This window comes from Herpailurus yagouaroundi, unplaced genomic scaffold (assembly GCF_014898765.1).
Source record: "Herpailurus yagouaroundi ecotype Mexico unplaced genomic scaffold, PumYag 253, whole genome shotgun sequence".
Taxonomy (NCBI): domain Eukaryota; kingdom Metazoa; phylum Chordata; class Mammalia; order Carnivora; family Felidae; genus Herpailurus; species Herpailurus yagouaroundi.
Window position 1 is genome coordinate 9,439,240 of NW_024412470.1, and position 16,278 is coordinate 9,455,517.

The 16,278-nt window shown below is 45.9% G+C and overlaps 1 protein-coding gene across 5 annotated transcripts in view; it reads right to left on the reverse strand.

Annotated features, from left to right (window-relative positions):
- Window positions 1–3,524: 3,524 nt before the first annotated feature.
- Window positions 3,525–16,278, reverse strand: part of DDR2 (discoidin domain receptor tyrosine kinase 2) — a 157,081-nt gene continuing 144,327 nt past the window's right edge. For 4 of the 5 annotated variants that reach the window (XM_040460990.1, XM_040460991.1, XM_040460992.1 and 1 more), the window contains 4 exons: window positions 15,898–16,089; window positions 15,369–15,603; window positions 12,462–12,611; window positions 3,525–10,396 (listed from right to left, as the gene is read on the reverse strand). In XM_040460990.1, coding sequence (XP_040316924.1) covers window positions 10,262–10,396; window positions 12,462–12,611; window positions 15,369–15,603; window positions 15,898–16,089 — 712 coding nt within the window. In that variant the 3' untranslated portion in view covers window positions 3,525–10,261. The remainder of the gene's footprint in view (window positions 10,397–12,461; window positions 12,612–15,368; window positions 15,604–15,897; window positions 16,090–16,278) is intronic. The other variant, XM_040460993.1, reaches the window with a different exon arrangement.

The window sequence follows — 16,278 nt, forward strand, 5'->3', positions numbered from 1 at the left end:
GCCATCCCGGATGGGTACTCCTGAAAAATACGAGAGCAATGAGTCATGAGAAAAATGAAATAAAAAGCAAAGGATGCAAAATTCAAGCCCGGATTTTTTTATTATTAGATTTAACACATAAAAGAGTCTTCTGCCCAAGTGCTATAAAAGTTTCTAACGCTTAATCCAGGTTTCTATATTTATCGTGCATTGGTAACAAGGTGACCATCACTGGTCCGGGTTCACGCTAAGAAACTCCCCACATCATGTATCTAACTCTAGGGAACTCGCTTTAATCTACTTCATGGCCTCTGTAACAGTTTCAATTATTTATACACAGCAATGATCCCCGAGCAATATGAGACTGATATAATCTATACTGTCTTTTGAAATCATAGAGGTCTTGATTAATTAGATATTGTAACAGCACTCCAACCGGTTGTAAGAGTTAAGTCGCTTCAAGTGTATGTGCCTCTGGCCTTAGGGAGTAAAGAACCAAACTTTCCCAGATGATAAGACCGGACTACATTCGAAAACGGGTGCCACGGAGGCCAGCACGTCTGTGCAGGGTCATGTTGACACATAACTAACTGCCTGGACGCCTGCTTCTCCTGCACACGGCCCCCCTCCCTTCTCCCATGCCTTCTCCTTTAAAACGCTCCAGCTTCACCTGGATGGGGAGATGGTCTTTGAGAAGTTACTCTACGATCTTCCCAGGTCGCCGGCTTCCTTGAATAAAGCATCCTTTGCTTCCCACCATCACTTGTTTCTCGAGTGTTGATTTCGAGTGGGGAGCAGCTGAACCCGAGTTCAGAACTGGTTCTCTGTCCACTGATAATATCAGCTCGTTTAGAAATCCCTAATCTTATACCAATAAAATTATATTAAAAATAAATCCTATTACTTAAATATTGGATTCCTAAATAATCACAGTTTTTTCAATTTTTTTTTGGGGGGGGAAAGAGGGGCAGAGAGAGAGAGAGAGAGAAAGTGATAGAATCCAAGCAGGCTCCATGCTGAGTGCAGAGCCCAACTCGGTCCTTGACCCCATGACCCTATGATCCTGACCTAAGCCAAAATCAAGAGTTGGTTGCTTAACTGACTGAGCTGCCCAGGGCCCCAAAACTTCGTTATTGTTCTCTAGATGGAACTCAACTCCTACCCTTACCCCATGTTTCAACCATTCTAAAGAGGCCACACTTTAACAATATTTTCTGGGAGTCCTAAGGCTAAAGTTAACCCCAATCTTTACAGTCTAGACCCAAAGGCTCCTTTTAAAGTGTCCTAGGGCTCAGAAGTGACATGTAAAGGGAATATAACTCCATGTTTGTCCTGTGGCAAACTCATTCCTACGAGGGCAGGGGTGGGGGGGTGGGGCGCAGATTCTGGAGAGTCAGCATCACCACAATCTGGGGATGACAAGAGTACAGGACTATGAGTTAAGTGAAGGCAGGAAAAGCAGAGTGAGACGGGCAGTCTCCTACTAGCGTGATGTCCGTCCCATCCAAGGGGGGAAACCTTGGTCTCTGCTTCCTTCTTTCATTTGAAGTTGGGGCTTTCAAAGTTCTTTAACATTCACGGGATGGGCTGAACCACTAGAGGGGCCAGAGAGACTAAGAGAACGGAAATCTGTTGACAACACATGTCATTGAATTTTGTATTTTAAAAAATATTTTATCACGTGTAGGACACAGCTCAGTAAAAGTTATAATATATAGTTTACTGATAGGTGAGTTAGTATGACTTTCACCTTCCCAAACGAGTCATCTTGAGTTTGTGTTGTTTGTGAGCGGTTTTCCTGGAAACCAGAAGAACCTGGTACACAATGACTGATCCCGTTTACCCCCGGCAAACCTTGGCCCCTTGATCAGAATAGTAAATTGACTATTTACTGCCTTATAAAATAAATTTTGCTCTACCCTAAACCCTGAAACCGATCTTTGGTTTCTTTTATGATACCTGAAACAGTCCTCAGGTAGACAAAGATCAGTAAAGTTACCTTTAGCACCCATGACAGAGCTCTATTCTGGGTCCTCAGAAACCTCTCCAGAACTAACTTGTCTCTGGTTTGCAAACAGGGTCAGAAAAAAACAAAACAAAACAAACAAACAAAACAGCTACCGTGGGGCCATGTAGCATTTCTTGTGGGTGTCTTTTATCTGTCTCCTCTTCCAATCACTGTACATCCAGCCTGGACCAAACCTGCTTTAAGAGTGGGATTTTACCCATTTCCTCAGGTAGCAAGAGGTAATATGTCTTATTATAAGACATATAATCCGTAAGGAGTTATTGTTCAGTGTGATTCAAGGACCAGAAGATGAGTGTGTATACTTCTTTTTCAAATACGAAATGAATATAAAATTGTAAGTGGCGACAAATCAGTTTGTAGTGCTCAATACTAAGCAAAATAGAGTCCCCGAAGTTGTTAGTTAAAACGTAAAAGAGCAGGGGCGCCTGCGTGGCTCAGTCGGTTGAGCGTCCAGCTTCGGCTCAGGTCATGATCTCACGGTCCGTGAGTTTGGGCCCCGTGTCGGGCTCTGTGCTGACAGCTCAGAGCCTGGAGCCTGCTTCGGATTCTGTGTCTCCCTCTCTCTGCCCCTCCCCTGTTCATGCTCTGTCTCTCTCCGTCTCAGAAATAAACATTAAAAAAAGTTTTTTTACATAAATGAAACATAAAAGAGCAGACTTAATATGTGTCCTCAGAACAAATTACATACTCAGATACATGTACAGCATATACCTATGCTGTATCACTCAGACCCACCTTTAAAGCTTGGCAACAGGTGTTGACCATGGAATTGGACCTCTTTGAACATCTCTGCTCTGTCTGTTACTTTTTTTTCTCCTTTGCCTCCGACCCACTCCCACCACACAGATATTTGCATCCCCGGGCCTTTGGCACTGAAATCAAACTAGATACTTTGGGGGTCAGAGTGTGTGTTCCTGAATTATTATTGTCCTCTGAGAATGTTTATCCATTCTCTATCATGGCCATCGCTGAAAAAACATATAATTCTTCAGAAAATTCAAAGTATAAATTTATTCTTCAGAGACCAAGAAACATGTTGTGGGGGTGGCTGGGGGTGGGGAGGGGAGGTTCATCTTAATGTGTCGTATGAAGACTCGGTCTGTATTCTGTTCATAGTTTTTGTCGCTTTTTGTATGCGTGGTCTGTCTCGAGCCACACAATCTTTGGATTTGGGAGGGATTTCTATGTATCAGGCAAGACAACTTTGTAACAACAATAAAGCATCCTCAATTAATTCTGGACTGGACTCTCCGGAGCTGGGCTAATGGGACGACACAAAACTCCAGGTCTCTAGTACGTTTGGATGTGCCAGAGACCCAGACGCTTTCCTTCCCGTACACAGTCAAGGAATAGGAGACAGGCTTGCGCAAGAGACCCCCTACCGACCCCACTCACCCCGCGAAGCCCACGCACACCCTTGGCTCTGCCCCCTTGCCCCCTCACTACTCCAGAAAGACTGTAAGGAGTGAAGATCGCAAAGCCAGGAGCCGGCGCTATTTGCACAGAAGAAGGATCCGTCAGTAGCATATTTCTTTAATCATTGTTATTTACAATTTATCATCTGACAGACTTACAGAGAATAAATAAAGAAAATATACAATTGGTATCTTGTTTCCTTTTCTAATACAGAGAACTTTTACCTAGTCTGTTTCGGAATGACTAGGATAGTTTTAAGCAGAAATCAATCAGTTTGCTCTTTGCCCCTTGACAAGACACATCATCCTCCAAAGCCCGCAAAATGAGGCTCAGATATTCCCTCCTCGTAGGAAGAGTGAGCCGTGTTGATTCAGAAACTCAACCCTTAGGAAGTTACCAGACAACAGGGTAGAAAAAATAGGATATCATGAGTAGTAAAGGGCATAAAATGAATAGGCTAGATTACAAACTCTTGGTGTGTTTGCAGGAATCCTCCCCAATTTCAACTATTTCCAAGCCTCTTTGCAAGAAAACAGGTTTTCACTCAAAGTAATTGCCTTATCACATTATGCTTTCCCAGTAAGTCTTTGTGCAAAGTCTCCCCTTATATGCAATTGTGAATGTGGGTAAGCACAGGCCTGCTTGGGACTTTGACCTTTCTCCTTTACAAGTTCTCGACCAGGTGTCTGCAGGAGAAACCAAAGAGCTTCAAATGGGCTGGGTTTGGGGCTCTTGCTGGGGTGCATTGCAGAGAACTGCCTTGAACTGCTGTCTAAACACCTCAAGGAATGAGGTATTTCCATAGATCGATGTCATCGTTAGAAAATATACAAACTGAGAATGAACGTCACCAGGTACAAGTCTGCGCGCTCTTTTTTCTGTCTTCGTTTGAAAATAAACCCTCTACGATATAGCAAAGCAATTCTCCCTAAATTCACCCCAGTTACGCTGAATGACAAGTTTCGGTTTCTATCTTTTATTCATTCAAAAAACAACACTCAGCAAATATTTGCTGAGTGCTCACTACATGCTTGGAACTTTACAGGACACAGGCTAAGCAGTGTGAACACGGTTACCACCTTGTGACCCTTAAATAGGGCACGTTAAAGATGCCATCACAAAACTCACGGCTGCGATCCGCAAACCCAGAGTTTCAACTGCCCCCAAAGTTGCTTCTGTGTTTACATTTAATTTGGTCCAATGTACCTGCCATTCCGTTTAAGAATTGGTATTTAGGCAAATTAAATGTCTGTACTACTCCGAAAATTGTGTTCATCACACGTTAGGGGACCCTATGCCACCGTACTCTGTTCCTTCCACAAGCCAGCCCTGGTGCCATCAACTAAGTGCCACCTAGCTCTTGACCAAAAGACCCGTTTACCCTAAGTCCCCTGCTTGCCACCATTACAAATCTTACCACTTGTAGGAACTGCAGGAACCATCTAGAACGTCCTACAACTGATTCTCTAGCCAGCAAACTACGTGCGGGTCTCACTGTCTTTTGTGTTTCCAAATCCTTCTGAGTTGTTTTTGGGTTGTTCCAGAGGCTAAACAGCAAAACTAGTCAGAAAATGTGGAAGCGGTCTAGGCAGGATCTTTCTCATTGACAAAGGAACACATTAATTTGTTGTATTCTCTCTAGAATTCTGTAGGATTGTAGTGTGTTTCCTGCCGCATCCCACGCGGGGCCAGGTTACAAATCAGAAAGGGATAAAGTATCCAGAAACTAAATAAATACACGTAAAAACAAACTGGTGACATCTGAGTGAGGTCTGCAGTTTAATGAATAGAATTACAAATGTCAATTTTCTGGTTTTGAGAATAGACTACAGTCACATGTGATGTTATCAATGGGGAAAGCCTGGTGTTAGGGTAAGGCCGCTCTACTTTTTTATAACTTCTTGTGAGTCTTAAAGTATTTCAAAATAACAAGTGTTTAAATAAAGGATACACCAAGCAAATAATTACCCACCACTTGTCTGCCATCAAGCAATGCAGCTAATCGTGCCAGAGAACTAAAAATGCCAGAAATCCAATCACCATTGACCATTCTGGTCTCTTTCCGTATTGATTCAGCATTCCAAGGCATTTACCAAGTGGAAAAGGCGTTCATCTGTTTCTATAAAAATGTTAGCTTTCAACTCAAGAAGGACTTCCCAGCATAGATCAGAATCTGCACTCAGTATTCCAGAAACTTTTAGGGACCTACCGTACACACAGCCAGAGGTCAGAGATCTTACTGAAAAGGCCAAGATGGCAGGTACATAAATTCCAGTTAGGATCAAAGACTTATTAACCACATGCTGGAAGTGATCTGGGCCCTGGCTGTAATTTTCTTCATTTTCTTTTCAGTTTGGGGCAAAACAAGATGCTGTTCTGCTTTGGAATATTTCCTTGGGATATCTTCATCTCTCCCTCTTGCAGACACTCCCCCTCTTCTGTTCCCCTTTACTCAAAACATATGGCTCAGCCCCACATCATGGCTTCCTCGCGGGAAGTCTGGATGGGACTAGAGAAACACTTGCTTCCAACGTGGCGTATACCTCTCTGCATAGATATCAAGTGAGATTTGGTCTTGTCTAACTTCGGCCTATTATTTCAGTGTTTCCCTGTGGCTTTTCTGGGCACAGCAGTGATGGGCATTATTTTAAATGGATTTGATCAACAGAAGCAAGGGAAGGGAAACAACGCCCCGTGAACTGCCATAAATCATTTCCAAAGCAGCACTAGGGAAACACAGTCCAGTTCAAGCAAAGGAACGATCTCTTCCCACCACCGTTTACCCAGCGCCTGCAGGGCCCAGAATACACTTCGACGGGGCGCCCCCTCACCCGCCCCCGTCTGAAATTAGATCATTCCCTGATGGTTGCTTATGTGTTTTTATAAGGACCTTCCCTTTCCCAAAACTCTGAAAAGCTCCCTTCCTTTTCATACACCGCACCTGACTTTTCATTTTTTAATAAATACTTTTATCATCTCTGTCATCCAGAATTTCTTTCCCTACACATATTTACCTTTTATCTCCGATAACACTTACATTTTCTGCCCTCTCTCGGATCTCTCTTCCGAGATTTGCTTTCATGCTTCGGCATGGATTCTCACCTGCCCCACCTGTTTCTGCCTTGCCACCCTGACTCGCCCAGGGTCCTTTCCCTGCACTCTCCCTTACCTTTTTTTGTGTAGCCTTCTTTCTAGTCCCCACCCGCCTCCCCACTCAGGCACATGCACATTCATTTATTCTTTTTCTTTGTTTGTTACTCCCTTTCCATATAATGCTCTTCCTCATACTGTCTTGTGTACTTGTACGTGATCTTTCCACAGCATCAAGGCCACACTTTCCCCTCTGTGCCTCCTTCCATTCCAGATCCCTTCTGATCACACAGGCGTCTGGACAGCACATCCAGATTTGGACCTAGTTAGCAGCACATTCACCAGCAAAAGTACAACGTGAAATCTGACGATCCCCAAACACAATCTGGATAGGAAGTAGCTCATATCTGTCACGAAGGGGATGACTCACTACGAAGGTTAACAAGGCCTCCGTGGTTCGCTGTCCCCTTTCCTATCTCCTTTTCTCAAAGCTCCCAGCTACGTTCTTCTCATCGAAGTTTGAGCTACTTTGAAATTCTACGTACTAAGCCTTCTTCACCATGTCCTGCTATTGGGTTTCTTTGGTCCGTGCAGCGAGGCTCTGCGGGCATGGCCGGGCTAGGAGCTAGAGCAGGGTCTCTAAGGTAGGAGTCTCAGTGCCAGAAAGCTTCCTCCTCCTTCTTCCTCCGTTCCTCCTGAACGGGCTTGGGAGCCACGTGAAACCAATTACTCTGTGGCTCAAGGCCAGGAAAATCCAGACACGTTCAGTTTATCTCCAATATGATTTTCTTTTTATACGGGGGATCATGGAATGCGTGCGGTGGTTTGAGGCAGAAGTGTGAAAAGAAAGAAGTGGAGAGATTAGGCAAAGACAGGGAGATGATGTTATTCTCTCTGGCCACATAAGAAGCCGAGGGTGCGGGCTGCCTGTGGGTGTACCAGAGGCAGGTGCAAAACGGAGGATAGGCCGTAGGGCTGGATTTCACCTGCAGCGAGGTGATGAAATTTCCGTGTCAATGTGCCCAGATGAAACAGGGTTTCTGGGTGGCTCTGTGAGGGTGTTTCCAGAGGACTTCAGCATCTGAATTGGTGCACTGAGTGAAAAGGACTGCCCTCTCTGGTGTGGGCCGCTCGGGAAAAGATGCAAAAGACAGAGGAGGGGAGTCTGCTCTCTCTGCCTGACTGCTGAACTTGAACGTCAGTCTTCTGTCCTCCGTTTTCCCGGAACTGGGCCCCCCACCCACTTCCCTGGGTTTGCAGCTGCAGGGGACAGCTTGTGAGACTTTTGAGCCTCCTAATCACATGGGCCAAATCCTTATAATAAATTTGTGTGTGTGTGTGTGTGTGTGTGTGTGTGTGTGTGTGTGTGTATACATATATATCCTATTGGTTCTGTTTCTCTAGAGAGCTCTCGGATACATGACGTTAACACTGGTCTTGAAAGCAGTGTGACAGGTCCTGGGACGTAGGAGAATGTGTCTGGCCCTGCACATGTCAGATGAGATAATGTCTATGGAAATGCCTGATGAACTTGAAAGCGCTGTACAAGTGGCCGCTGTTACTATGACTATGACAGTGCGTTCCCTGCATCATTGCTTTTGCTGACCGCGATCGGCAGAGCAGGACAACCACGTGACCAGATGACAGACTCTGCCTCAACTCTAGATGCAATTACCCAGCCAGCACTGAACCTATCAGAACTGGGCGAGGTTTCAAGGCCGTCTAACCCCATCCCCTCATTTGACGGCTAGGGAAAGTAAAGTCTGGAAAGGTGAAGTGATTCCAGAAAGTGTGAAGAATAACACACTTGGCTTGAGGCAGAAGTAGGATCAGAGCTCCAAGCCAACGCTCTCCTGACCCCCACGCCAATGATCTCGGCAGAGTTAGCCCTGGCAGGGACTGGAGCCCAGAGTCGAAGGGCAGCTGTGGGAGAAGGTGTCTGCTCGGGTCACAAGACCGTCTGGGGGACTTGGGCACTTGGCTTCTGCGGCAGCCTGGAGAGATGTTAAAGGCCGAACCAGGGAGGACAGTCAAGTCCCTGAGCGACTGTGCACAGGGGGCCGGGTGAGGGCTAGGGAAGCAGACCCAAGATCTCAAGACTATTTCTTACACTTGGGAAGCGTATTCTGTAACCTTTTCTTGTTGCTCCCTCGGAGGGAATGGAGGGGCGCCTTTTCCTGCTTCTCATGAAGTCTGAGGCCTCGTGGAGGAGAGAGCTCATCATCTGTTCCAAGGGGACTCTTACTAAATAGTGTATCAGTTTCCGTGGCTTCTGAACCCAGAACCCCAGGATTTCTTTCCTGCTGGCCGCACCATCCGCCGGGGTAAGAGCCTCCACACGAAGCAGGAGCAGTGAGGGACTTCTCTCTCACGCTCATCCTGTGCCTCTCTGCAATCAAGGACTCGGAGGGTCAACCATCTCATACAATCATTTACCTTGGGTTTCAAAGCCTCTCTCTTTCTTGCCTGGCTCCTCAGCCTGCATCTGAAACTCTTCGGCAACAAAGGACTCCCCCCGACCTCTGGAGATGACCCGTTCACGCTCGTGTGTTCTGTTGGTTATGCTTGCTCTAATAAGGAGTGGAAAGCTATCTCTTTGCGACTTTCCCTCGTTGGCCCTAGGTCAACATTTTGGAAACACTCAGAACAGACCTACTCCCTACTCCACAGGGCCTTCAGGTATTTGTGCCAGAGAAATTCACACACACACCCCAGCCCACGGGTCCCCTAGGGGATGCACCTAATAAAAGAGCTGAAAGACTTGGAAAAGACGAACCAAAGGACCCATGGTCCAGATATCAAAACACCAGTCTCTACTGATTCAACATCAGGCTCTCACTGAAACACATGCCTGAAAATATCTGAGCAAGTGGGGGACCCTCAGCAGAAATCACAAGGGAATAGTCCACGTGTACCTGCCCTCCATAGACTTCTTTTCCTATGTCCATTCTCTGTTCAGGAACCCTTCCACGCACAAGGTACTTTTTTGGCAAATGACGATTGCCCTCCACACGGCCTTGCGGTACGCTCTCTCCTACACACACTCTCTGTATTTCCTATGCATCTAGACCTCCCCCTTGACCCCGCCCACAAAATGAACAAAACACCCATTCTGAGAACCTGGGGTTTTTCAAGCATGTATCATCCACTTTGACAGGAGAAGGAAAGGCAGAGGGTAGGACGTGTCCAGAGGCCACATTAGGAAACTCAGAAATCTCTGATCAGTTACCGAATACCAACCATCTCATCGGATTCTCCACGCTTACCGAGTGTCTTCCCTAAGCTTAATCCCACGTTTCCTAAGATATCAGTATTCTTCAAGTTTTTTCTTTCTGAAGATACATTTTGAAAGGTGACATGGAAAAAATATTGTAGCATCTGCACATTTATAAACATAGCATATTTAACCTTTATAAATTATCTAAATTGTCTAGCTTGCTATCCAACACTTTGGTATATTAAGTAAGATTTCTTTACTAGATTTTATCTTTCCTAGGATTTTTTTTTTCTTTTTGACTTCTTTAATGTAAAAAAAAAAAAAAAAAAAAAAAAAAAAGAGTATATATGGGTCAGGGGTAGAGAGTGGGGGAGTGAAGTGAAGGCAGGCCAGGGACAGAGACAGAGAAGTGAATAAGCCTCTGTCTCCCGGCCCATTCAACGTCCGGATGGAGTGGCTTAGGCGTGGGTGAGTGGTAGGTCTCGTGAGAAGGACCCGGGCCATCGGAATGTCGCCAGGCAGTGATAGCGTCACTCGTCCCCTTGCTGAAGGAGCAGAAGGTGGATCTCCTGGAACGAAGGACGATGCTTGGTGTCCCTTCTCCAGCAACTGAGCATCAGCTTGTACACAGAGTCAGGGCAGATGGCAGGCTGGGGGAGGTAGGTCTTTGAAAACAAAGGTGGACAGAAAACAAGGATGTTAAGAAGCGGGGGTGGGGGGGGGAGGAAGTATGGTTGCATTATAGTTTTGTCTGCCTCCCTGCCTGCTTGAACTTGAAAACTAAAACAGGTGTGGTGTCTGTTCTTCCCGCTCACATCTCGGCCCCCGTCCCTTCGCTTGTCTTGCCTAGTTGTTTGCAGCAGCGTTTCCTGATGAAGCATTCTGAGGTCCCCACTGTCATACAAAAGGCGAAACTCTAGCCAAAAAGAGGTCTCAGACTGAAAAGCAAGTTGTTAGAACACCAAGTCCTCTGGTTACGGCCCAAGTGTTGAGGTTTATCTTGGCGGAGCCCATCACGGCAGGGGCAGAAAGTGAATTAGGTGGTCTCAGCTCCTCTACCAGAATAGGACCCCAGCCGGATGCAGACACCGGAATGCTGGAAATATCCGTGTTGCTCCTCCCATAATGTTCTCTGGGACCCCCTGCCCCGGATTGGGCCACGCAGAGGAGTCTGCTGACCTCAGAGTCCACCTTGCAGCTGACAGTATTGAGAAACTGCTGTCCCTACACTCTAATGTCAAACTTAAAATTTGAATACGGACGTTTTAGGGATAAAATTTAAAGTAATGAAATTTTGTAGACTACAATAAAGTTTAACTTTGACAAGTTACGTTTAGTGATTAAGGTGCTAAATGTAATACATTTTTATCGAAAATTACAACTTTTGCTTATAGGGGAGAAGTTCGCTGAGCATATAATGGTAATACCTGATTTTGACCTCAGCTTCATTCAATAACTTAACTTTGCTATTTGACCCCTTGGTAGTGGGTGAAAATACATTTGGCTCACTACTAGTAGTGAAGATGAACTGGGGGACCCTTTTAAGCTGAGTATTTAAAAATAAATAAGAAAAATAAAATCCTGGGCATTGTTAGAAATTAAAACTAGAATAGGTCAGCCTCGTGTCATGATGTATTAGTCCAGTAGAAAAATCACTTTTTTCCTTGGTCCGCTCACTTGGCCTTGGTCCACTGCACACAGGGGTGAATTTGCCCTTTGTCATGGTATGAACACAATTATTTTACAACCAAGACAGGTCATTTGGATCCCCTGCTCCCAAAAGATCTACAGAGCAGCAAGATAAAGTGAAATCCCAGGCCCTCTTCCTCTTGCTTTCAACCTGCATATTGTCTTATCTCTTCTTATCTTTTGCTTATCTTTCTTATCTTTTGCTTACTTCGATGTATTTAAGGATTTCAGTTCTTCTTTTCTTTTCTTTTCTTCCCCCACCCCCCCAACGTGGGGCTCGAACTCACGAACCGTGAGACCATGACCTGAGCTGAAGTCGGACCCTTAACCAACCGAGTCACCCAGGCGCCCCTACGTTTTCATTTTCCGCAGGCCTTCTCCCTCTCACTAGCTGGCTTCAACTGCCACCCTCCAGGGTGCTGTGGCCAGGCCACTTTGGGGAGGCTCAGTGCTCCAGCCACATCAGCAAGCTCCAAATCCTACAGGTCACGGGGTCTTTACAAACCGAGTCACTAAAGAAATGTTAGAGTATCCTGACTGGGAATCGGGACCCTCGTCAGCGTGGGACCCCGCTGTTCCCCGAGTTCTGGACACATCTGCTCATCTCCCGGCACCACAATCCAGAAACATTGCTAAATATTTAGTCCAAACCAAGTTTTTAGGTACTGCCAATGAATCCCTTATTCATTTTTTAAACTTATATTTTTGTTCTTAGTGTTTCAACCAGGAAGATGAACCATACAGTCCACAGCAAGAAATAGGGCAAACGTGAGAGAGCGGATTTGATTTCCTGCTGTCTTCGAGTCGCAGAGGCACCTGGCGGAACGGATCCCTGCCATGTGGATCGGGCAGAGTGTATGGCTGGCAGGGGTGGTGGGGGGCGGACCTCAGTCTTTCACGCTCTCTGGATAATTAGTGACCAAAGACTGCCATCCACGTAGCCCATCTCCCGGCTCCGGCTATCCTGCTAAATCAGGACTTTCTTCTTCTCACCTTGTGAAGCACCCAGGTGTACACCCTCCCACCCCCAGCAGTTCTCACCTGCCTCCCTTGGTCCCGGAAGAACTCTCCAGTATTCTCAATGACCTGCTCATCAGACAGCTGGGAATAGGGCTGCTCCTGGCAAAAGGTGAACGTCTCCCACAGAGTCACCCCAAAGGCCCACACGTCACTCGCTGTCGTGAATTTGCCCTGTTCACGTAAGGAAGAGAAGAGGAAACCAGGATAGCCGGTGCATGATATGCGCGGGTGAGATCTGCATGCCCTGGTCACCCCCTTCCACGCCCCAGGGCAAGGAAGACTGGGACTCCAAGATGTGCATGGAGAATCTAAACTGACAAAATGGGGCGCCTGGGTGGCTCAGTCAGTTGAGCGGCCGACTCTTGGTTTCAGGCCAGGTCACGATCTCACAGTTCGCGACATGGAGCCCCGTGATGGGCTCTGCACTGATAGCATGGAGCCTGCCCGGGATTCTCTCTCTCCCTCTCTCTCTGCCCCTCCCCCACTCGTGCACTTGCACACTCTCTCTCTCCCTCTCAAAATAAACAAACAAACTTAAAACAACAACAACAACAAAATGAAGTTGCTTGGGCCTCAAGCTGCAGATCATTATCTTGTCCCCTGTGGCCTCAGCTTAGACCTGCTTCCCTTGGGGATGAGATCCCAGGGCTGAAAGAGGTGCAGCCGTAAGCCACCTGACTCTCCCACCAAGTGTCAGAAGCTCAAACTTCAGGCTGTAGGGTAGCCTTGGGAAAATGCCCATGGGAATGGCAAAATTAGAATGGAAAGTCAATCGCCTTTACGTTAGAGACAGAGAAATCTAGTTTAGGTGCCCGAAGTCCCTGGGAGAATGCAGGACCCTTGCTTCCCAGGTCAGTGAGAGTCCCAGTCTTGAAGGGTAGACTAACACGTGACAGCAATGGGATTCAGATGTAATCAGCATGCATTAAATACGTGCACATTTTCTATTCAATAAGTACAACCCTCAAGTAGATGAGGTTATTTACCCTTATTTATTTGGGTCAGAAAAGTGAGACAAGAGACGTTTACTAAAAATCTCCTAGATAGCAAGACCATTAGTCATGGAAAAACTGAGATTTGGAACAGGACCCTCTGAATCTCAGACTAATAATCTTTTACAACACTCTATAATACCTTCAAAGAGAGCACTGCTCAATAATCACATCAGAAATGGGAAAAATGTGTGCGTCACGGGTAGATGGTAAAGATCCTTGTAAGGACTTACGTAATCTGGTGTATACAGGCAGCATTCATAATAGTGGGAATCAGAAAAACACTGACATCTCAAATTACAGAGATATCATTAAATTATCGGCTATACACACACCATAGGGTATGATGCAGCCATTAAAATCACATTTTTGTAAATGTTTTATTTATTTTTGACAGAGAGAGAGGCAGAGAGAGAAGGAGACAGAATGTGAAGGAGGCTCCGAGCTATCAGCACAGAGCCTGACCCAGGGCTCGAACTCGTGAACCGTGAAATCATGACCTGAGCCGAAGTTGGATGCTTAACCGGCTGAGCCACCCAGGCGCCCCTAAAATCATATTTTTGAAGAACGTTTAATGACATAGGAAATGCTAACGTTGTAGAGTTATATGTGCATCGTATCGTCCCAATTATGGGATGTAATTATCTGTACACAGGAGTCCCCCTTATCTGTAGTTGCACTTTCCACGATTTCAGCTGCCCACGGTCAACCGCGATCCAGAAGCCAAGAACGCTCTGCCCACGCTACGTGGTAGCCTAACGCCACTTCACAACACCTACGCAATTCACCTACTTCATCTCCTCATGTAGGCATTGTATCATCCTACATCATCACAAGAGGAAGGGGGAGCATAGTACGATATTTTGGAGACAGAGAGAGAGAGAGAGAGAGAGAGAGACCATGTTTGCGTAACTTTGATGACAGTATCTTGTTATAAACAGAATCTTGTTATACAATATAATATAACAATACTATTATTGTTTTTACCCTGTTACTGTGCCAAATTTATACATTAAGCTTTATTATAGGTATGTATGTATGGGGGGAAAACATAGTATATATAGTGGTTTCAGGCATCCACTGGAGGGTCTTGGAACATCTCCCCCGCAAATAAAGGGAGGCTACTGTGTATATATATACGTATATACATATACATATATATACACGTATATATACACACACATACACACACACATCTATATATACACAGAAATGTGTGTACAGAAAACAACCCTCAAAGGAAATATGCCAAACTACTAATAATGGATATCTTGGTGAGAGAAAGGAAATAGCTATATATATTTTTTCATTTCAAATTTAATTAATGAATCCTTTAAGAATATGAAAGAGGAATAAACAGATTAACTATAAACAAGGAAAGCTAGATTGCTCCCAGGCTTTTCTCAGTGATATTAATTTAGCCAATTAAGACGAAATTACCTGTGTGCAGCATGGCAGGAAGTAAATGTTTAAAGTCTAAAAATTCCACAAATCAGCTAAGTGGTATAAAACCAACAATAAAATATCTCAAACATACACGGTCAGCAAATACACCTCCAAAAGAGACATTTGAAAAACTATTCACTCATGGTCCAGAATACCAAGCGTTGAATAAAAATTATAAAGTGGAGGCACCTGGCTGGCTCAGTCGTTTGGGCATCCGACTCCTGGTCTGACTCAGGTCACGATCTTGCGGTTCGTGAGTTCAAGCCCTGACACGGGCTCTGTGTTCACAGTGTGGAGCCTGCTTGGGATTCTCTCTCTCTCTCTCTCTCTCTCTCTCTCTCTCTCTCTCTCTCTGCCCCTCTCCTGCTCATGTTCTCTTTCTCTTCCTCTCAAAATAAATAAATAAACTTAAAAGTGGGTCCCTATGCGCCATATGCACCTGCCTCCACGTCAGTCGCTAAGGTAGGGCTTACAGACGTGAGGGACTCACCAGTAAGATGCTCTCCCAAGACATCCAGCGGATAGGGAGGACTGCCCGGCCCTGGATCCGGTAGTAGTCACCGCTGTACAGGTTTCTGCTCATCCCAAAGTCAGCTATCTTGATGGTATAGTTCTTACCCACCAAGCAGTTTCGTGTGGCCAGGTCTCGGTGGACAAAATTAAGAGAGGAAAGGTACTTCATACCAGAGGCTATCTGGGTAGCCATAAACTTCAGGTTGGCATAACTGAGGGAATAAAAAGGAAGAGAGAAAGTAGCCTGCGGAAAGAGGGAGCCGTGAAAGGCATGCATTCCCTGGGTGCTTCCTACGAACTGGAGTTTCGACCTCAGCATCCCTTCCCTGCTCTCCGTGAATCTCCTTGCTTCCCCCCTGCAGGACAGTTGCTCCGTTATTCCCTGCATACTAACCTCCCTGCCATCCCAGAACACCAAGGTACTTTCAAGTTCACCGCTCCGCTTCTTCAGAGCCCAGGTTTGTCTCAGGAACACACAGAAGGGACAGACGAGCTGGCTTGCTTACCTGACAGTGGGTGCGTTGCTGGAGGCAGAACTGGGGGGCTCGTGGCGGGAAAGAAACTGATTGAGATCTCCATTCTCCATGTACTCAGTGATCATGCACAGAGGGTCCTCGGTGATGCACACAGCTAAGAGGCGGATGATGTTTGGGTCCTTGAGCCGGGACATGATCTTTATCTCCTTAAGAAAATCGTTCCTTTGGAGGACACAGACACGGGTAAACCCAGAGGTTGCCAGGGTTAGAAACAGGAAGGGGAAGAAGACACGGCAAAGCCTGGTCCCGCCCATTATTCCAAGTCTTGTCTCCCTTTGGATAACCTTTGAGAGGACAGAGAAGTTGGCACCCGGAAACTGTCTCATTCTATTCACCCTGGGATCGGATGCA